The sequence below is a fragment of the Hippopotamus amphibius genome, chromosome 10, assembly GCF_030028045.1.
Source record: "Hippopotamus amphibius kiboko isolate mHipAmp2 chromosome 10, mHipAmp2.hap2, whole genome shotgun sequence".
NCBI lineage: Eukaryota > Metazoa > Chordata > Mammalia > Artiodactyla > Hippopotamidae > Hippopotamus > Hippopotamus amphibius.
This window is the reverse complement of record NC_080195.1, coordinates 52,200,177-52,224,210: the sequence shown is the minus strand read 5'-3', so window position 1 is coordinate 52,224,210 and position 24,034 is coordinate 52,200,177. Positions and strand designations below refer to the sequence as shown.

Here is a 24,034-nt window from a genome sequence, read left to right as displayed (position 1 = left end):
AGAGGACTGGGATGGGGAGGGTGGGGGGGAGTCGAGGAAGGGAGGGAATATGGGGATATGTTTATAAAAACAGATGACTGAACTTGGTGTACCTCAAAAAAAATAATAAATAAAATGAAAAAAAAAAAAAAGTTTTCTCAGAAAACCCAAAGACAAAAGGAGAGACAAAAATAAAAGGACACCAGAGGAAATTTTAACTTCAGACACCTACAGCTAGAATAAACAATAAATACAGTCTAATTTCTGCCAGATAAACAGAAAACCTCACACTAAATTTATTTACTTAAGTAACTTTTACTCAGTATATCATGTTCAGTTTTCATCGTAACATCACAAGGAATACTAAAAGACAAAAATCAGAGGGTGAATACAGAAGAGAGCAGGCATTAGAACCAAACACAGCAGAGATGTTATTAACTGTCAGACTAGTAATTTAACAATTATGATTATTATGCTAAGGACTCTAATCAAAAAAGTAGAGAACACACAAGAACAGATGGGTAATGCACACACAGAGAAATGGAAACTCTAAGAAAGATTCAAAAGAAATAAAAAACACTAACAGAAATTAACAATGCCTTTGATGCGTTCATCAATACACTGGACATGCCCAAAGAAGGAATCAGTGAGCTTGAAGAAATGTCAACAGAAAGTTTCAAAACTGAAATGCAAAGAGAAAAAAGAATGAAAAAGAATATCCAAGAACAATGTGGGACAATTACAAAAAGTGTAACACATGCATAATGGGAATAACACAAGGAGAAAAGAAAAGCAAAAAAACAAAAAACAAAACAAAAGAAAAAGCGTTTGAAGCAATAATTGAGAATTTCTCAAAATTAATGTCAGAGATTACTCCACAGATGCAGGAAGAGGACAAATACCAAAAAATTTACACCTAGGTATATCATATTTAAAACGCAAAAGATCAAAGACAAAGAGGAAATCTTGAAAGAAGCCAGGGTGGGGCGGGGTGGGGCAGGATCCTCCTTATTGACAAGCAAAGATAAAAATTTCACCCGACTTCTCTCCAAAAGTCATGCAAGCAAAGAAAGAGTAAAGTAAAATATTTAAAGTGTTAAAAAAAATCCAGAATGTGTATCCAGCATAATTATTCTTCGAATATAAAGGAGAATAAAAATTTTTCTCAGAAAAACAAAAATTGATAGAATTTGTCAACAGAAGACCTGCCATCCAAGAAATGTTAAAATACGAAATTCACCAGAAAGAAAAATGCCACAGGTAAGACTGAGTCTGCATAAATAAAGAGCACTAGAAAAAGAATAATAAAAGTAAAATATATTTTATTTTTCTGAGTCTTAACTGATCTAACAGATAACCATTTGTTCAAGTTAATAATAGCAACAATGCATTCAGTGATGGTATCTTATAGATTAGTGATATTAATGACAGCAATGCCATATGGAATGGAAAGGAGGAACTGGGAATACTGTGCCATGAGGTACTTTCACTATCAGTGAAGTAGCATAGTGTTAACTGAAAATGGACTTCAAAAAGTTGTAAAATGTACATTGTAGACTCAAGTATAACCACTAAAAAAGGTTAAAAAGAGAAGTATAACAGATATGCTGAGAGGAGAAAAAATACAATCACAAAAAATGGTCAATTAAAAACAGAGAAAGCAAAAAAAGAGAAAGACAAAAGAATAAACAAAGAACAGTGCAATGAATAGAAACAGTAACAAATATGGTAGAAATATGATCCAACTATACCAATAATCTCTTTAAACATCAATGGCCTATATGTACCACATGAAAGACAGACTGTCAGTGGATTAAAAAAACCAAAAACGAAAAAACATTAAAGTTGCACAATGTTATAAATCAATTATATCACAATTTAAAAACATAATTCTAAAACTAAGTTTTAAAAAGACCCAACTCTGTATAATCTAAAAGAAACCCACTTAAAATTCAAAGACACAGATAAATTAAAAGTAGGGATGGAAACATCAAGAAAACTACAGACCAATATCCCTAATAGATGCTGATGCAAAAACCCTCAACAAAATACTCACAAGCCAAACTCAAAAGCTCACTGAAAGGATTATATACCATTACCAAGTGCTTTTTTTTTTTAACTTTTTATTTTATATTGAAGCATAGGTGATTAACAATGTTGTGATAGTTTTAGGTGTACAGCAAAGTGACTCAATTATACATATACATGTATCTATCCTTTTTCAAATTCTTTTCCCATTTCCCACAAAGTTCCCTGTGCTATACAGTAGGTCCTTGTTGGTTATCCATTTAATTTTTTTAAAAAATTTTTTCTTAGTGGAGTATAATTGCTTTACAATGTTGCTTTAGTTTCTGCTGTGCAAGGAAGTGAATCAGCTATATGTATACAAAAATCCCCTTCCTCTTGGAACTGCCTCCCAGCCTCCACAATCCCACCCACCTAGATCATCACTGAGCACCAAGCCGAGCTCCTTATGCTATACCGTAGGTTTCCACTAGCTCTCTTTTACACACAGTAGTGTATTTATGTCAAATCTAATCTCCCAATTCATCCCACTCTCCCCTTCCCCACACTGTATCCACATGTCTGTTCTCTACATCTGCATCTCTATTCCTGTCCTGCAAATAGATTTATCTGTACCATTTTTCTAGATTCCACATACATGTGTTAGTATACAATATTTGTTTTTCTCTGACTTACTTCACTCTGTATGACAGACTCTAGGTCCACCCACATCTCTACAAATGATCCTTTTTATGGCTAAGTAATATTCCATCGTATATATGTACCACATCTTCTTTATTCATTCATCTGTTCATGGACATTTAGGTTGCTTTCATGACCTGGCTATTGTAAATAGTGCTGTAATAAGTGCTTGTGTCTTTTTGAATTATGGTTTTCCCTGAGTATATGCCCATTGGTGGGACTGCTGGGTCATATGGTAATTCCATTTTTAGTTTTTTAAGGAACCTCCATACTGTTCTCCACAGTGGCTGTATCAATTTATATTCCCACCAACAGTGCAAGAGCGTTTCCTTTTCTCCACACCCTCTCCATTTTAAATACAGCAGATTATAGAATACTGAGCCACGTTCCCTGTTCTTATACAGTAGGGCCTCTGGCTATTTTAAATATAGCAGTGTGTACATGTCAATCCCAGACTCCCAATCTATCCCTCTGTCCACCACCCTTTCCCCCTGGTAACTATAAGTTCCTTCTCTAGGTCTGTGAGTGTTTGTTTTGTAAATTAGTTCATTTGTATCTTTTTTTTTTTTTTACATTCCACATATAAACAGTATTATATATTTGTCTTTCTCTGTCTGACTTCACTTAGTATGATAACATCCGGCTCATCCATGTTGCTGCAAATGGCAGTATTTCATTCTTCATCCGTTTCTCTGTCCATGGACATTTATGTCACTTCCACGTCTTGGCTATTGTAAACAGTGCTGCAATGAACACTGGGGTGCATGTATCCTTTTGGACCACATTTCTCTGGATATATGCCAAGGAGTGTAAATAAATTGGTACAGTCACTATTAAGAACAGTATAGAGATTCCCTAAAAAACTAAAAATAGAGCTACCATATGATCCTGCAATCCCACTCCTGGGCATATATCCAGAGAAATACCATTACAAATTTTATACCTGAAATGCAAGGGTGGTTCTACATATGGAAATCAATCAATGCAATACACCAAATTAGCAACATGAAGGACAAAAATCAAATGATCATCTCAACTGATACAGAAAAAGCATTTAACAAAATTCAACACTGTTTCATGATAAGAATGCTCAACAAACTAGAAATAGAAGGAAACTGCCTCAACATAATAAGCTATATGTGAAAAGCCGACAGTTAATCACTTAGGCAAAAAACTGAAAGCTTTCCCTCTGAAATCAGGAACAAAGCAAAGATGCCCACTCCTGCCAGTACTACTAACACAGTATTTAAACTCTAGCCAGAGTAATTACAAAAGAAAAATAATTTAAGGCATCCAAATTGTAAAAAAAAAAAAAAGTAAAATTATTTCTGTTCAAAGATGAGATGATCTTGTATGTGGAAAACCCCTAAAGAATTAAAAAACCAACCAAACAAACAAAAATCATAACAAAACCCTGTTAGAACTAAGAAACGATTTCAGCAAAGTTTTAGGATACAAAATGAACACACAAAAACTGGTTGTATTTCTATAAACTAACGACCAATCAAAAAAGAAAGCAATCTCATTTACCATATACAGCAACAAAAAGGACAAAATACTTAGGAAAAAACCTAACCAAGGAGGTAAAAGACTTGAACACTGAGAATTATGAAACACTGCCAAAAGAAATCAAAGATAGAAATAAGTGGAAAGACTTCCTGCTCATAGACTGGAAGATTTAATATCATACCTTTAGTCAAAGTCATCTATAGATTCAATCCAATCCCTATCAAAATCCCAATGCCAGAAGAAAAATAAAATTCTAAAATCTATACAGGCTCTCAAAATACCCCCAAGAACCAAAACAATCTTGAAAAAGGGGGACAAAGTTGGAGGTCTAACACTTTCTGACTTGAAAACAAGCTACAAAGCAATAGTAATCGAGACAATATGGAACTAGCATAAACACAGATATACAAACTAATGGAACAGAATAGAGAAACTAGAAATAAACCCTTGTGTATATTTTCAACAAGGGGGCCAAGACTACACAATTGGGAAAGAATAAGCAAATGGTGCTGGGGAAACAGGATATTCACAAGAAAAAAATAAGGGGGGGGGGGAGGGGAAGAAGATGGACCCTTACCTCACACCATACACAAAAAGTAACTCACAATGGATCAAAGCCCTAAACATAAGACCTAAAACTAGAAGAAAACATAGGGGAAACACTTCAGGACATTAGTATTGGCAACATATTTGACCTTTGGTGACTAGCTTATTTCACTTAATGTTTTTGAAGTTCATCCATGTTGTGCCAAGTGACAGAATTTCTTTCTTTTGATGACATCAGAAAGCTCAAGTGACTAAAGCAAAAAGAGACAAACAGGGAGTACATCAAACTTTAAAACTTCTGAGTGTCAAAGGAAATTAAAGCATAAGCTAACTTGTATCTGAAATCTTTTTTTTTTTTTAAAAGGTTAAACGCATAGAAAAAGAGAGTAGAATGGTGGTTACAATGGGTTCGGGGCATGGGAGAAATAGAAAGATGCTGCTCAAAGGGTACATGCCTTCATTCATATGACGACACAGATCTGGGGATCTAAATGTACAGTATGGTACCTACAGTTAATAGTACTGTGGGTATTGTACACTTGAAATTTGCTGAGAGAGTAGATCTCAAGTGTTCTCACCATGCACATACAAAACACGTAATTATGTGAGGTGATGAACATGTTAATTACTTAGGGCAATCATTTCACAATTTATACATATAACAGATTATCACATTGAACACTTTAAATACATGCAATTTTGTCAATTATACTTAATAAAACAGAGGGGAAAAAGAAAAAAAGAGTTCAACAAAAAATAAACAAAAAAATAGTTAAGTAGCTCAGTTTAATGTTACATATTTTTTATAAAATAAAGGAATGGAGAAAAATATACCATACTAAGACTAATTAAAAGAAAGCCGACACAGTTACATTAATTTCAGACAAAGAGGACTACACAGTAAGAATAATTATCGGGATAAAATGGGGCATTACATAATGAAAAAGAGGTCAATTCTCCAAAGAGACATAACAATTCATAAAGTGTATGCACCTAACAACAGAGCATCACAATATCTGAGGCAGAGACTCCCCTGGTGGCGCAGTGGTTAAGGATCCACCTGCCAATGCAGGGGAAAAGGGTTCCATCCCTGGTCCAGGAAGATCCCTCATCCCACGAAGCAACAAAGCCCATATGCCACAACTACTGAGCCTGTGCTCTAGAACCCGCGAGCCACAACTACCGAGCCCACGTGATGCAACTACTTAAGTCCACATGCCTAGAGCCCATGCTCCGCAATAAGAGAAGCCACTGTACTGAGAAGCCTGCACACCACAACGAAGAGTAGCTCCCCACTTGCCACAACTAGACAAAGCCCACACGCAGCAATGAAGACCCAATGCAGTCATAAATAAATAAATAAATAAATAAATAAATAAATCTTAAAAAAAAATTTTAGGCAAAGACTAATGGAATCACAAGGAGGAACAAATGAGGAACAGACAAACCCACTATTTAGAGATTTCAACACCGTTCCATCAGTTATCAGTTACTGACTGATTTAGCAATCAGAAAATCAATAAGGACATAGTTAAACTGAACAACACTATTCATCAACTGGATCTAACTAACATATTTATAGAAAAATTTATCCAACAACAGCTGAATACATATTCTTCTCAAGCTTATATAGAATATTAATCAAGACAGACCTAATTTTGGGCCATAAAACATACTTTAGCAAATTAAAAAAGGAACAGACATCATGCAAAGGATGCCCTCAGACCACAATGAAATTAAAACAGAAATCAGTAACAGAAGAACAGTCAGAAAAAAGAAACAAAATACTTGGAGGATAAACAACACAATTCAAATAACATATGGGTCGAAAAAGTCTCAAGAGAAAATAAAAAGTATTTTGAGCTAAATCAAAATTTGTGGATGCAGTGAAGGCAGTGCTTACAGGGAAATTTATAGCAATGACTACATATATTAAATAAGAAGAAAATCCAAAATCAGTATCTAAGCTTACAACTTAGGAAACTAGAAAAAGAAAACTAAATTCAAAGCAAGCAGAAGAAAAGAAATGAGAAGCCGCCACAATGAGGAGCCTATGTACGACAATGAAGAGTAGCCCTCGCTCGCCAAAATTAGAGAAAGCCTGTGTGCAGCAACAAAGACCCAACGGAGCCAGTAAATCAATCAATCAATCAATTTTAAAAAAAAGATAGCTCTTTGAAAAGAGCAATAAAACTGATAAGCCTTTAGCCAGATTAACTAAGAAGAGAGCATATATAAATTACTAATATCAAAAGCAAAAAGATGCCATGACCACAGATCTCATGGACATTAACAGAATAATAAAGGAATATTATGACAAACTCTACTCACAAATTTGATAACCTAGATGAAATGGACCAATTTCTTAAAAAACACAAGGTACTAGAACACACACAAGGAGAACTAGATAGGCCTGTATCTATTAAACAATTTGACATACAATTTCACCTTCCAAAACAGAAAGCACCACACCAAATGAGTTCACTGGTGAATTCCACCAATCACTTAAGGAAGAAATTATATCAATTCTCTACAGTCTCTTCCAGAAGACAAAAGCCAAAAGAATATATCCCAACTCATTTTATGAGACCATCATTACCCTAATACCAAGAACAGACAACAAGAAACAAAAACTATAGACCAATATCTCACATGAACATAAATGCAAAAATCATCAACAAAATATTAGCAAACTGATTCCAACAACGTATAAAAAGAAGTATTCACCAAGACCAAGTGGGATTTATGCCAGGTATGAAAAGCGGGTTCAACATTTAAAATTAAGTAATATAATCTATCTCATCAACTGGCTAAAGAATTATTTGATCATATGTATAGATGTAGAAAATGTATTTGACAAAACTGAACATCCATTATTAAAAAAAAATTAGCAAACTAGGAATAGAGGGGAACATCAACTAGATCAAGAACATCTACAAAAAATTCAATAGCTAACTTTATACTTAATGAGGAGAAACTGTTTTCCTACTAAGATCAGGAACAAGCCAAGAAAAATTTGAGATTCTCACCACTCCTATTCAACATTGCATATGCAATAAGACACCCACCTCCCAAGAAAATAAAGGGTATACAGATTGGGAAAGAAGTAAAACTATCTCTGTTCACAGATGACATGACTGTCCATGTAAAAATTCCCAAGACATCAAAAACAAAAAACACCCTGAAACTAATAACAGACTAGAGCAAGCTTGCAGGATACAAGATTAAGGTATAAAAGTCAACTGCTTTTTTATGTACCAGCAATGAACAATTTATATTTGAAATTAAAACACACAATTTACATTAGTACACAAAAAAAGGAAAAAAAGGAATACTTAGGTATGAAAGCAAACAAACTATATAAAAAATTTACATGAGGGAAACTATAAAGCTCTGAGGAAAGAAATCAAAGATCTAAATAAATGGAAACATATTTCATGTACATGGAGAGGAGGACTGAATATTGTCAAGATGCCAGTTCTTTCTAATATGATCTATAGATTTAATGCAATCTCAAACAAAATCCTGGCAAATTATTTTGTGGACATGCAATAGTCAACACAATATTGAAGAACAGTCGAAAGACTGACACTAACTGACTTCAAGACTTACTATAAAGCTAGAGTAAAAAAGGACAGTGTGATATTAGAGAAAGAACAAACAAAAAAGATCACTGAACAGAAGAGAGAGCCCAGAAATAGCCACCAGATATAATCAATGGAACTCTGACAAAGAAACAAAGGCATTTCAAAGGAGAAAGGACAGTCTTCTCAACAAATAGTACTGGAACTACTGAACAGCAAAGAAATGAATCTAGACACAGATCTTACATGTTTCACAAAAATTAACTCAAAATGGATCACAGACCTAAATGTAAAAGGCAAAACTATAAAACACTACAAGGTAATACGGGAGAAAATTTAGGTGTCCTTGGGTTTGGCAGTGAATTTTTAGATAATCCATGAAAGAAAAAAGTCATAAATTGGACTTTTCATTAAAATTCAAAATTTCTGCTCTAAGACACTAATGAAAAGACAAATCACAGACTGAGAGAAAAGCTCTGTAAAAAACTCAACAGCAAGAAAACACTCAACCATTAGTAATGGGCAAACAGGCATATGAAAAGATGCTGAATATCATATTTCATCAGGGAACTACAAACTTAAACAACAGTGAGATACTACTGCACTCCTACTAGAATAGCTAAAACCCAAAACACTGACAACACCAAAGGCTGGTGAAGATGCGGAGCAACAGGAACTCTCATCAATGCTGGTGAAAATACAAAATTATTTTGCACAGTCACTTTGGAAGACATTTCGGCAGTTTCTTGCAAAACTGAACCATATTCTTACCATACAATCTAGCAATTGTGTTACCTGGTATCTACACAAATGAACTGAAAACTTACATCCACACAAAAACCTGCACATGAGCAACCTTATTCATAACTGCCAAAACCTGGAACCAACCAAGATGTTCTTCAATAAGCAAATAAAAGAACAAGATGTAGTATATGCATACAATGGTATTTTTTCAAAGAGAAAAAAAATGAGCTATCATGCCAAGAAAAGCTATGCAGGCACATTAAATGCATATTGTTAAGCAAAAAAAGTCAATCTAAAAAGGCTATGTATGTACTGTATGATCCCAAGTACACGACATTCTAAAAAAGGCAAAACTATGGAAACAGTTTAAAAAAAAAAAAATCAATGGTTGTCATGGGTTGGGGTGAGGAAGGGAGGGATGAATAGGTGGAGCTCAGGGAATTTTTAGGGCAGTGAAGCTATTCTGTATGACACTGTAATCATGGAAACATGTCATTATATATTTGCCAAAGCCCATATACTATACAACACAAATACTGAACAATAATGCAAACTATGGACTTTAACTACTACTAATACATCAATACTGCTTCAATTGTAACAAATCTACATTAACGCAAAGGGTTAATAACGGGGAACTGGGAAGAACACTGTACTTTCCATTCATTTTTCCATAAAACTAAAACTGCTCAAAAAATAGTTATCTATTAAAAAAGAAAATTTCAGGGACTTCCCTGGTGGTCCAGTGGTAAAGAACCCGCCTTCCAATGCAGGGGACTCCGGTTTGATCCCTGATTGGGGAACTAAGATCCTACATGCCACAGGGCAACTAAGCCAACACACCACAACTACTGAGCTTGCATGCCTCAAAGAGAGAGCCTGCGCGCCGCAAACTACAGAGCCCATGCACTCGAGCCTGTGAGCCACAACTAGAGAGAGAAAACCCGTGCACCACAACTAGAGAGAAGCCCATGCACCGCAAGGAAGAGCCCGTGCGCTGCAACTAAGACCCAAGGTAGCCAAAAAAAAGAAAGAAAAAAAAAAACACAAAAACAAAAAACCCAGAAAGAAAAGAAAATTTCCAATTAAAAAAATTTTAGTGGGCAAAGAAATTCAACAGACATTTCTCCAAAGAACACATACTGATGGCCAATAAAAGAAAAGATGAAAAGATGCTCAACCTCATTAGCCACTGGGAAATGCAAATCAAGACAAGGATATTATCAGTTCACTCTAAGACATCATCAAAAATCTGATAATAACAAGTATTGGCAATGATGTGGAGAAACTGAATGTTTAGCCAGTGCTTGTGGATTGTAAAATGGTACAGTGGCTTTGGAAAACAAGTTAGCACTTCCTCAAAATGTTAATCACAGTCACCATATGACCCACCATACTTCTAAGTATATACCCAAGTGAACTGGAAAAAAAAGAAAAAGTCCCCACAAAAACTTGCATGCAAATGTTCAGAGCAGCATCACTCATTATAGCCAAAAAGTGAAAACAACTCAAATGTTCATCAACCAATGAATGGATAAACAAAAGGCAGCATGTCCATGAGATGGAATATTACTCATCCACAAAAAGGACTGAAGTACTGAGACACGGTACAACATGGATGAACCTTCAATACAATATTCCAAGTGAAAGAAGACAGAAACTAAAAGGTCATATATTATGATTCCATTTATATGAAATGTCCAGAATGGGCAAATCCATGGAGACAGAAAGTAGATTAGTGATTGCCAGAGCCTAGGGGAAGAGGAGGATGGGGAGGGACTATTAATGAGAATTTAATAGGGAACCACTAAAAGAGCTCTTTTTGAGATGATGAAAATATTCTAGAATTAGTAGTGACAGCTGCACAACTCTGTAACTATATTAAAACCAATGGATTGTATACTTTAAAATGGTGAAATTTATGGTATAGGAATAGTATCTCAATAAAACTGTCACACAAAAAAAAAAAATCAAGAAGCTGACCATCCACAAAAACTGCAAAAGAGCAAATCTAACTCCTGATGCTAAACACTTCTTTGGAACTTACCACAGATATACAGGAATACAAAAAGGTAAAAACACTAGAGAATAATAAAATTAATAGAAAAAAAGAAGAAAACTCAGAAGCATTCTAGGCCTCATTTTAAAGTTCTTGTTTTTCTCCACCCCACCCCCCCGCCCCCATTTCTCCTACCTCCTGCCTCTGGCAACCATCAATCTGTTCTCTGCATCTACAGGCTTGTTTCTTGTTGTTGCTGCTGTTCATTTTTTAAGATTTCATACATAAGAGAGAACATATGGCATTTGTGTTTTCTGTCTGATTTATTTCACTTATCATAATGCCCTCAAGGTCTATCCATGTTGTTACAATGTCAGGATTTCCTTCTCTTTATGGCTGAATAATGTTCCATCTCACACACACATACATACACACACGCTCATGCACGCGCACACATACACACACCCTACAATTTATCCATTCATCCACTGATGGACACTTAGGTTGTTTCCATATCTTGACTACTGTAAATAATGCCACAATGAACATGGGATACATAGTTTTTCGAGTTAGTGTTTCCATTTTCTTCAGATAAATACCCCAAAGTAGAACTGCTAGGTCCTATGGCAGTTCTATTTTTAATATTTTGAGGAACCTCCATACTGTTTTCCATAATGCCTGCACCAATCTACATTCTCACAAACGGCATACAAAGGTTCCCTTTCTCCACATCCTTGCCAACACTTGCTATTTCTTGCCTTTTTCATAATAGCCATTCTAACAGGTGTGAGGTGATATCTCATTGTGGTTTTGATTTGCCTTTCCCTGATGATTTAGTGATGTTGAGCACCTTTTCATGTACTTGTTGGCCATCTATATGTCTTCAAAAAAATTTCTATTCAGATCCTGTGCCCATTTTTTAAACTGGGTTGTTTGGTTTTTTAAAAATTAGCCCATTATCAGACATATGATTTGTAAATATTTTATCCCATTCAGTGGGTTGCCTTCTCATTTTGTTGATGGTTTCCTTTGCTGTGCAGAAGCTTTTTAGTTTGACGTAGTCCCACTTGTTTATTTTTGCTTTGTTGCCTCTGCTTTTAGTGTCAGATTCAAAAAATCATCAACAAGACCTGCATCAAGGAGTTTACCACTTATGTTTTCTTCTAGGAGTTTTATGGTTTCAGGTTTTACATTCAGGTCTTTAATCCATTTTTAGTTAATTTTTGTGTGCAATATAAGACAGTTGTCGAGTTTCATTCTTTTGCATGTGGCTGTCCAGCTTTCCCAACACCATTTATTGAAAAGGCTATCCTTTCCCCACTGTATATTCTTGTCTCCTTTGTCATAAATTAACTGACTATATAGGAGCAGGTTTATTTCTGGGCTCTCTATTCTGTCCCACTGATCTATGTGTCTGTTTTTATGCCAATACCATACTGCTTTAATTACTGTAGCTCTGTAATATCGTTTGAAACGATGACGCACTATGTCTCCAGCTTTGTTCTTCTTTCTCAAGATTGCTTTGACTATTTGAGGTTTTTGTGGTTCCATACAAATTTTAGGGTTATTTGTTCTATTTTTTGAAAAATGCCATTGGAGCTTTGATAGGGATTGCAGTGAATCTGTAGACTGTTTTGGGTAGTATGGACATTTTAACAATTTTGATTCAATTCATAAGCACACAATATCTTTCCGTTTATTTGTGTCTTCATCAATTTCTTACATTAATGTCTTAGAGTTTCCAATATACAGGTCTTTCATCTCCTTGGTCAAATAAAAGTCTAGATATTCTTTTCAGTGTAACTGTTAATGAGATTGTTTTCTTTCTCTTTCTGGTAGTTTGTTATTAGTGTAAGAGATTTGTGTGCACTGATCTGTATCCTGCAACTTTACTGAATTGGTTTATTCTAACAATTTTTTTGTTTGTTTTTTTGTTTTTTAAGGAGTCTTCAGGATTTTCCTTACATAATATGTCATCTGCAAACAGTGACAGTTTTATTTCTTCCTTTCCAATCTGGATGCCTTTTATTTCTTTTTCTTGCCTAATTGCTCTGGCTGCCTTCTATTAAGTTTTATTTGTCTCTCTCTCAAGCCACTCAAGCCACTGAAAGGCAGAAAGAAGACATGCAGGATATCATGCCTGCATTTTTTCCCCCTCTGGAATAATGAAGGCAATAAAACTATATATAATTTTAAAAGCAAAATCAATAGCATCGTTACCCAACAACCTTTGTACAGTCTCTGAAAATTCAATTCAATTAAAAAAAAAACCATTTTACCAGTCATCCTACATAGGCATTTGGGAAAGTAGCATAAAACAGTCTGTATCCTTAGGAAGTTTGGTATGTCAGCTATGAAAATGTGCCTCTCAGATATCCCACTGCAGGAAACATTGACCAACAGTCTCAGCTGCTGAGCTTTCAAAGCCATTCTCTCTTGTTTGGGCCCAAGTCAAGCTTCCCATGAGCTGTTCTCTACCAATGACTCAGAATGGCAGACATATTTAATGAAGCTCTTATCCCAGGAGACACTGGACTCCTCAGATGGTTCAACCTTGGACTGATGATTCTGTATCGGTTTTGTTGTAACTTTCTTAGAGCTACACTGAAGTGTTAGACTTTTCCTACCCAGCCTGCTACTGTCCTTTGCTCTCTCCTCCACAAGGTTAAGACCTGGTTTTTACTTCTACTTGATAACTACAAGTTGTCATGACCCAAAGAACACAGCTCCTTATGACATAACTAAAGATTAACATTTCTTTTAAGTTGTCTATCAGTTTATCAAGAAATAGATTTTCCACAATGGCTTAAAATAGCTATATAATTACAAATAACTAGGTGCCTGAGAACAGGATTACCAAGTACAAGAGGAAGTAAAACAAAGAGAAAAAAATCCAAAGTAAATAGCAGTCTGTAGTAATTCAGAAGCCTAAAATTAAAACCAATAAAACTTAATTGTAAGGAGTTTTTAAATTTAGTAAATATTCTCATAATACATTGTTTGATTTGATTCACACAAATTGGACTAAAAAGGGAGCACAATACTTATTGAGTTCTTTCATGCACCAAACACTGGACTGGGGCATTGCTGTAGTAACAGCAATCCCGTTTTATACATGATGAAATTGAGGCTCATAAAGTTAATGGACATGCTTAAGCTTACAAAACTACTAATAGTGGACCAAGGTCTTATTTCTCCTATGTTGTCTCCAGAATATCATACAGAGAATAATCATATCCCTAAGGACTGAGCCCAGACATTATCTCTCCTTACTCTCCAAAATGGTATACATTAAAAGTAGGGCTCAAATTGGTCTCCATTCACAACACAACAGTGACACTTCACTTCTCCACCCCCACATCCTAACCACAGAACAAATGACACTAAGCAGGACACCTGAAACCTATGACTTAGTTCAAAGGAGAACTGAAATTAATAGTTAATGAAGCTAAGATCACTAATTAATTTAAAAAGTAGCTTACTGATTTTCAAATTGGAAAAGCCAGTCTCAACAACCATCAGTAGCTTCTGGGATTAATTAATCTTCTCCCAGCTCTAATACCAAAGGTTTCCTACATAACGTACCTAGTGGACTTTACCTCTAACACCACAACAGCATTTTCTATCACAAGCACTTCCAAAATGGCCAACTGAGGTAGTTTAATTTTATTTATTTGCCACAGTATGATGGATCCAAAGGGGAAAAGGCATTCAAATTATAAGCAAAACACTACTGAAATGAAACTCGTTATACCAGAAATTTAAAAAAAAGAGAAAAAACAGTTCAATATCTTAGATACAGTTTTCATGACTGCTGCACAGGGATAATAACTCTTGGTTTTCTTTCTATCTCTGACCATTCTTTCTCTTCTTGTTTTTTCATGAAAACAAACTGCCTCTCATTGACATCAGCAGGTTCAGCATGTTGGTTTATGTGATTGTGCATGGAGAAGACCCTATTCCAACCTTCTCCTGAAAATACATAATTATTTAATGCAAAATACATGATTATTTAAGTTGTCAGAAAAAAATGCCTATTTTATGATAATCAAGAGAAATGAATAGGTAAACACATCAAACTTTATTCTTTGGAAACAGCTAACATTTAGCAAGGAGAACAAAGAATACCTAAGCTTCACAAAGAAAAGGTGATACACTGGAAAGAAGTGAGCTTGGTGTAAGACAGTCTGCCACTTTTTAGCATTTAGGAGAAAAAAATAAAAATAAAAACAAAATTATATAATAGCAACAAAAGCAATAAAACACTTAGGAATAAGCTTAATAAGAAATGTCAAAGCCTGTATAAGTAAAACTCCTGAAAAACACAAAAGTAAATTTCAACAAATGGAAAGGTATATCTTATTCCTGGATAAGGGAATTCAACATCATGGGTAGGTGATTTAAATCCCTAAGTTAATGTATAAAGTTGATGAAATTCCAATTAAAAATGTCAACAAGATTTTTCACGGACTTAGTCAAACTGATACCAAAGTTCATAGGGAAAAGTAAACATCCAAAAACAGTTAGAAAAACATGAAAAAGAAAAGCTGCATGGGCATATTAGCCTTATCAGATTGAAACATACTATAAAGCTCTACAATTAAAACAGTGTGGTACTGACTTAGGAATATGCAAATGACCTAGTACAACAGAATGGAAAGTCTAGAAACAGACCAAATTACATGTGGAAATTTGGCATATAATAACAATACTATATCAAATCACTGGAACAAACATATACTTTTTAATAAATGAGACAAATGATTAACAATTTAGAAAGGATAAAATTAAATCAATAACTCATACCATACATAGGAATAAATTCCACACACAGGAATAAACTTCAAATGCATCAGGTATCTAAATGTAAAAATGAAATCTTAAAACTGCTTTCTAATCACAACTAAAATCCATCCAGATATGATAAAAGTGGGTACTGAACACATAGAAAGATGTTAAACTACATTCATAAGATTGTAAATTAAAACTACGATGAGATACCATTTCTCACCTATCAGACTGGCAAAAATTGAAAAAGTAAATCAATGCATGTTGTCAAAGCTGTGGGTAAACAGGCATTCATATATTACTGGAGAGAATGCAAATCTGTACAAGCTCTTATGCAGGGGAATTTAGGAATACCACACAAAACTACATATGTATTAATGTTTTCACTCAGCAGTCCTAGTTCTCTTAATTTACCATGAAGACACACATCTAATAAAAAATATACCTGTGCATAAAGTTCTTCATAACAGCCCCCTTGGAGATTATAAAACACCGAAAAGTAATTCAATATCCACACACAGAAGAATGGTTGGAATCAACTCTGCAATACTATGATGCTCTAAAAAGGATGAGAAAAATCTCTGAACTGATGTGCAATGATTTTCATGAACTTAGTTAACAGAAAAAGCAAAGTACAAAAGAGTAGCTCTAATATTACATTTTGTGTAAGAAAGAAACCAAAGAAATTAGTTACCCTCTGCGTTCATGGGTTCCACAGCCAGGATTCAACCAAGCTGGGATCAAAAATATTCAGGGGTAAAAAGCTCCAGAAAGTTCCAAAAATCAAAACTTCAATTTGCCACATCAGCAACTATTTATGTAGCTTTTAAACAGTATTTACAACTATTTACATAGCATCAATGTTGTATTAGGTATTACAAGTAATCTAGAGATGATTTAAAGTATATGGGAGGATGGACTTATGTTATATGTACCACACCATTTTATATAGGGGACTTGAGCATCTGCAGATCTGGGGGTCCTGGAATCAGTCCCCTCTACCAAGGGATGACTGTACTCTTACTGCTTATTTCTACAAAAGAAACCCAGAAAAGATAAACCAGAACATAATGAGACTGGCTATCTAGAGGGAGCGAGTGGAAACAAGACAGAGGGAATGACATTTGTGTATCTCTGACTTTTATAACCACGTTAGTGTTTCACAGACTAAAAATATAAATAATTTTTTTTAAAAAGTCAAAAAGAATGGGGATAAAGTTCTACAAAGGGATACACACAAAAACAGATGAACCAAACTGTATTTCAAATGAATAACTTAACTATGATAAGGGAAAAATTAAAATTTTTTTAAAAAGCAAGAAAAAGAAGAACTAACCCAAGTACCTTCTGAACAGAATATACTGGTCTGATACAGAAATGATAAAATGTAATAAAGCACTCTGGAGTCAGACAGCTTGGATTCAAATACCTGCCCATCTATCCACTTGCTAACTGTATTTCCCTGGACAAGTTAATTTATAATCTCTTTGTGTGTAGGTTTCCTTATCTGAATAATAACCAATATCACAGTAGTAACTTTATTATTGCATAATAATAAAGCTTCTATAAAATTACTCACGTAAAAGCCTTCGATCACCAAGTATATTTTAAGGATTTGATAAGTATCTGCTATCAGCAACTTAATTTGAAAACACATTAAGTATGTGGATATTCAGAAGACACATGTAATAAAAATGGAGGCCTTGTCATGAAAAAATATGGAATTTCCTAGTTTATGAACAATAAGTGTTCAGGAACCTAGAATAGCAAGATCCATAGGGCTGGCTAGAATCATCTGGGAAATTTCACAAATAAAGAATCTGACATGGGTCTTCATATATGCACGATATTTAAGCAGCAGGAGAATGTGAGCGACAGAAGGGAAACTGAGTAAAAGCAGAGAGGTCATAAAAACCAATATATCTCAAAGATAGTGAAACATAAGGTTTGTAAAAGCTGAGTATCTGGAGATAAGGCAAGACTATGGAAGCTCCTGAATGCACAATTAAAACCGGGCAGGCTTTATTTTCTAGACTATGAAGAACTATAGAAGATTTGTGTGTAGTAGAAACAACAGGACCAAACTGAACTGTGGGATTATCCTAATGTTGGCATGTAGAAGCACTGGAAGTGAGAAGATCAGAGGTAGAGTCTTACTAGTGGTTAAGCCAAATAATGACAACGGTCTGGCTAGAATAGTAGTGATAAGAAAAGGAAAGAAGGTATAGCTCAATAAGGCAGTGGGGGGGAGGAATCAACCAAATTTGGTAATCACTGGATATGAGGTGTGAGAGAATGGAAGAGTCTGAATGACAGGTGAATGAGAAAACCATTAGAAGGAAAGAGCAAGAAGGAATGGGAACCAATAGAAAGGATTTCCTTTAAGACTGAAAGTTAAGTCTGAGTTAGATAAGAAGCTTTGCCAATTTGAAATATCCATACCTTCAGATATCAAGATCCAGTGGGGGTGGGGGGGTGGGGGGGACTGTCCCTGGTGGTGCCATGGTTAAGAATCCTCCCGCCAATGCAGGGGACACGGATTTGAGCCCCGGGCGGGGAAGACTGCACATGCCAAGGAGCAACTAAGCCCGTGCACCACAACTACTGAGCCTGCACCCTAGAGCCTGCGAGCCACAACTATTGAGTCCACATGCCACAACTACTGAAGCCCACACGCCTAGAGCCCGTGCTCTGTAATGAGAAGCCAATGCAATCTGAAGCAAAAAGAAACAACTGAAAATATAATTATTTACATGTACTGACAACAACAAAATATATAAAATACTGAAGGTCTTACCTTAAATCTCTTGTCCTGCAATACTTTCTTGATGGCAACCAGTTCTCCTGAATCACAAAGTTTTGCTTGATACACCACACCGAATGACCCATTTCCAATCACTTTAGTGTCTGTATAGCTGACTTCTTGTGGCCTGTCTGGACCCTGCCCAGGAGTTGCCACCACCGTGGTCACCTTGCTGCCATCCTTGTCTCCTAAAAGAAATAAGGGATAGAAAAATGAGAGCTGTAAAGAATTCAACAGAGAATACTGGCAAAGTATACCAAGTAAACTATATTCTTTACTACAAATTATTTTTAAATGCTCATCACACAATTACTTCAACTATTTGTTTCAATTATAAGTAATTATTTTAACCACCACTTATTCAGTCATTCCATAGACCAGGCACCACGCTTAGTTTATATACATGACTTCATTTAATGAAAACAACTCCATGAAGTAGACAGCACTGTTCCTATATTAAATATAATGAGAAGAATGTTAAATTTGTCCAGTCAAAAGGTGAATGATGGACCCACCAAAGAATCCTACTCTAAAGGCCCTAATTCTTTCTCCAAGGCTTTCTTATTTTACTTGAAAATAAGATACGTGCAATTGAAAAAGTCTAAATATGCTGACTCTATTCAGACCACTCTCCCTTTAGGAAGATAAGGCTTTGAGTTTTTGCTTCTCCGTGTCTTATTTCTTCTTAAGAAAATAGTGATAACCTTTCCAAGAAAGGTCAGATGGGGAAAAGAAACAGGAGAATGTTAATTTGGGGGTAAGAGATGCAAAACTTAAAAGAAAAATCAAACCCGTTCTGAACTGAGCCTCATTCATAACTAGCTCACCAGCTCCGGGTTTTCTGCCCACTCATGACTATCTCCTTACCTCTTCTGCCTTCCCTCCCCGCCAGTAACAATCCAAAGACTCTTCAATTCAAGCTCAAGAGCCACCTTCTTCTTGACTAAGCACAGTTCATAATCATCTTGTTCTCTGAATTCTTAAACTATTCTAAACCATTCTATACTACCTAGCACTTAATTTTAAAAAGCTTTAAATTGTTCTTCTAGTGATTTCAGAATATACACAGATTCTAGGGACTACAATCTTTGTGAAGCAGCAGTTATGACTTTGTGCTTCTTCTCTCTTTTCTGACAAACCTAAAACCAATTTGCAGTACAATATAAGTCTGCAGGCTCACTGACTAAACTGCTCTTTTTTTTTTCTCTCTTCTACTCTTCAACTATAGCAATTTTACTTTTAAGATGCTCACTGAATTCATACTAACCTCATAAAAGAAGAATAACGTAATATTTAACCCTAGATACCAAACCAAGATGATGAAATATGTATTCATTTGTATCTTACATTTAAAAAGATCAAAAATAATAATCTAGTTTTCCAATGGCTTGAGTCTTTCCTCTACTCAATTTAAGATTGCCAGATAAATAAATATCCAAATGTTGGTGGCATACTGTAAACAATATTTATAGCCATTTAAGTTCATAGAGTTAATACAGACAAAAGCCAAAGAGCAGTATCTGTAACTGATTAACTCTCTTGCTGATAAGGTAGACTTCATGACAGATACAAAAGCAATGAATGATTCCTACATATGATAGCTAGGTGGATTACAGGCAGTCTATATTGTATCACCGCCAGCTATTTGAAACATGTATGTCTTTAGTTTTAAGGTGAAACACCCAAACTGATATGATTTAGTTAGGACAAATCCAACCCCATCTGTAGAAAGAATAAATCAAATCTGATCAATACCATCATTTTTATTTCCAACAGTTTTACATATGCTTTAAATGTACATAAACCCCAGCACAAGCCAACAGATATAATGTTCCCTTTACCTCTCATTACCTAGTACCAATAAGATAAATCTTAAACATATATGCTAAAAACCTAGTTTAATCTAATCTGAGTTCTAAATCATCATGCCTTACTGCCCCAAAATATTCCATATAACTTTCATTTTTGACCATGTTAATCTTAACTACAACTTTTGAGTACAAACCTTACTATAAGTTTTCTTCTTCATTTGTACAATAAACCTATCTTTACTTGTATTACAGCATTCCTAAAAACAGAATCACAATCTTCTGAACTTAAACTCTAAGTGATCTACAAATGTTAGATCCAGAAAGATTAAAATCCAAAGTGTTGAATATGTTTTCTTATAGTCCAATTGTCCCAAAGAAAATAAGAAGCAGAAGTGATTTCAAAGAGTTTGAATCTTCCCCAGATCATCCAAGTCAAAATCACCAAAAATACGTGTGTGTGTGTGTGTGTGTGTGTGTATAAAACAAGAACTATGAATTTGTAATTCCAATTCCACTGACCAAGTTTCTTGCAAAATCTCACAGGTCTAATTCACAAAACAAAGGAACATCATTTTTTAATTAAGATAAATGAATAGATACTAAGAATGACTGTTGTATTCCACAATTTTAGTTGAAAACAAAAACCGTCTGGGGTATAACCAAAAATTATGATTTTCTGCTATATAACCATATTTCAAATAAAGAAAACAGCAGCCACAGCTTTGTACTTGCTCCCATAAGAGGACTTAAGCAATATAAGCACGTATAATGATTTTCCCCTACTTGCTTCCCCTGCCTGCACTTCTCAAAAACCTTCATCTTTCAGGGAAAAAATGGTTTCAGGGCTTTAAGAATGAGCTATGAAAGATATCCATCACAAACCTGGGATTCAGCGTCTCTTAAACCTCAACTACTAAACCGACATCATGATTTGCCTATGGGAAGAGGCATAAATAAGGTAATCCTGCAACAATATTAAAAGCAGAGCAGAAAGATAAACAGGTCCTACGGATGCTATAGCTGAAAGAGGCCTCAGTTTTAAACTGCAATTGGATACGGACAAAGACTAATTCTTTCACCCTCTTGCACATCTAGTAACAACAATAACAAAAACCCTTGCTTACTATCTTAGCAAAAATTAAAAAGTTTATTCTCTTCCAAGCAGTTAGAGAAACTACTGAGAACTCTTACAGACTATACTCTCCACTAGCAGGCAATTCTGGGTATACAAGGAACAATGGCTCTCTGGCTTTCTGCCTAAGCATCCTAGAATTTTTATTCAGAAATCACCAAGCTCTTCAGACTGCTCCATGAGAGATCTGAAACAGCAGAGCTGTAAAGAATGGCAAAATAACACTGGGGGTGATTTCATATGAGCATTAGTAGTGCATGGGACAGTCAGCAGCTGGCGTGCCAAGGAAAAGCATGTCACCATTTGGCACTGCAATTTGCTGACTCGGCAAAAAATTAACAGCTGTATAAAATTTCACTGTAGAAAGAACTTTCCGATTCATTGTTTCATCTACTCTTATACTTACAATAAATGGAGGGACAGGTTTACTATGCAAACAAGGAAAATAAGAGAGATTAACTTGTCCAATATCATAAAGCTTTAAGTAACAGTCTTCACGTGCCTCAGGCTGCCTCTGCCATATTTTATAACCTTCCTACTACAGCTGAAAGACCAACTTCATATACCATTAACCCCCCTTCAAAGAAACAGATAATGTTTCCAAAAATATAATGTAAGAAGGTCAGCTCCAGAGTAATAATAAGTAAAGGAATAAATGAGTAATCTTTTGCAGTTTTCAGTCCTCAATTATTCATTTATTAATAGCTAAAGAGCTATTTCCAAAGATACTTTGGCAACATTAGAGTTTGAAACTTATCCCAAAGCAAAAGCATATGGAAAATAAAAATGTAAAACAACTGATTCTGTGATGTTCAAAGAATTTAACTTCTGCTACTAGAAAATGGGTAACTTTGGATCTTAACAATAGAGCAGCATTTTTAACACTGCTACCAAGAAACCAAAATCCTCATGAAAAGCTAAAACATAACAAACATGCCTCATTAAAAAAAAAAAAAAGTCACCACTTTGCCCGATATTAAATTTCCCAGAATGCACGGTATCATGAGTCTCACACCAACTGCAATACAATTGGTCTCCTAAAAATGCCACTGTCTCTCAGGATCAACAAAAGCAAAGCAGTAGAAACAGCTCAGTTTCAGGCCTTCTTTTCTGGCCAGAGGGCTCCTAAAGTCCTCTATTACAATTAAAATTCACTCAGGTGGTATTATTTTCCTATTCTAATTAGAATATAGAATTAAATCCCCTATTCTTTAGCACAATGGATAAATCTTAAATATATAAACCACAAAAGACTCCTCATGAAGCAATGGAAAGGGGGTATGCAACAGAACAACCACTTTCAATTGAAGGCTGTTAAGTATAGAATACAATTTTCCAGAAGCCTTAGATGTATCCCCAAATGGTATGTGCAGCCTAGTTCTCAATCTCTCAAACACAGGCTTGTACCTGTAAGCAACACTGTGGTTACATTTTTTTGCCTTCTGAAGTCACTCCTCAGAACAATCCATCCTGAGACGAACAAATGTTACAGGGTAACACAACCCACATCCAAAGTGTAGACTGAGTACCCAAAACCCAAAAGGCCACTTCAGGCATATGTAAATATTTAGGAGGTGTCTGACACTGACATTCTAATTTTAATGTTTCTTAAGATTCAAATTTGAGAGAAAGCAACAACTGTGACACTTTCTAATTAGGAGGCTTTTAGACATGTTAATAAGTCATGCTACTAACATAAACTGAACAAAGTCAGCAATGACTGTCTCTATAGAAAATCTTCCTTTACCCCAAGAATAGTGTCTCCATGTAGAAAAAATAGAAAATTAAAAATCTACAAAGCCCAGAGAAACCAGCACACCAGGTATTATACAAAGAAGATACAAGGTATTTTTATGAAACTTTAACCCAACAATAGGATTAGTAGGGAAACCAGCTCTGATCACAGGTAGCTATTTTTTATGGGTGTTCAACAATAACACTCTTAAAATTTTTTATTATATAAATTACTTAAAAGAACCAAAAAAACCCCTTATTTTCAGGCATGATTAAGATAGTCTGAAGGGGAAACACTGACCACTATCAAATTTTCAGGTTTTTAAATTAAAGTTCAAACAACTCTTTATCCTGAGTAAATGGCTAAGGAACTTCTATTAAAGATGTCCTCCCCAAAATAAACACAACAGCTTAGAAACATGAAAACAACATAAAAATTAATAAGCAAAAGAAATAAGAAGTAAGGAACTGAGGTCCTCAGAAAATCAGTTAGACAAATTCTAAAATAGACATTATTGTCATGAAATAGGGGCTCTACTCTATGATGTGGGAGCTCTAGCCAGAGTACAACTGCTCGCATACCTTGGAGCAAAACTATGAGGAAAGAAAGGGAATGCCAACTAAGCAGCTGAATCAGTCAAATTAACTTCAAAGGTCAAAAGCATGATTAAAAATTTTAGGGCAATTTCTATGTAACTT

At 35.1% G+C, this 24,034-nt stretch overlaps 1 protein-coding gene across 2 annotated transcripts in view; it reads right to left on the bottom strand.

Moving 5' to 3' along the window:
• The window catches only part of GSK3B (glycogen synthase kinase 3 beta), a 194,071-nt gene that overhangs the window by 109,015 nt on the left and 61,022 nt on the right, over nt 1-24,034 (bottom strand). For both annotated transcript variants that reach the window (XM_057696192.1, XM_057696193.1), the window contains exon 2: nt 18,653-18,846. In XM_057696192.1, coding sequence (XP_057552175.1) covers nt 18,653-18,846 — 194 coding nt within the window. The remainder of the gene's footprint in view (nt 1-18,652; nt 18,847-24,034) is intronic.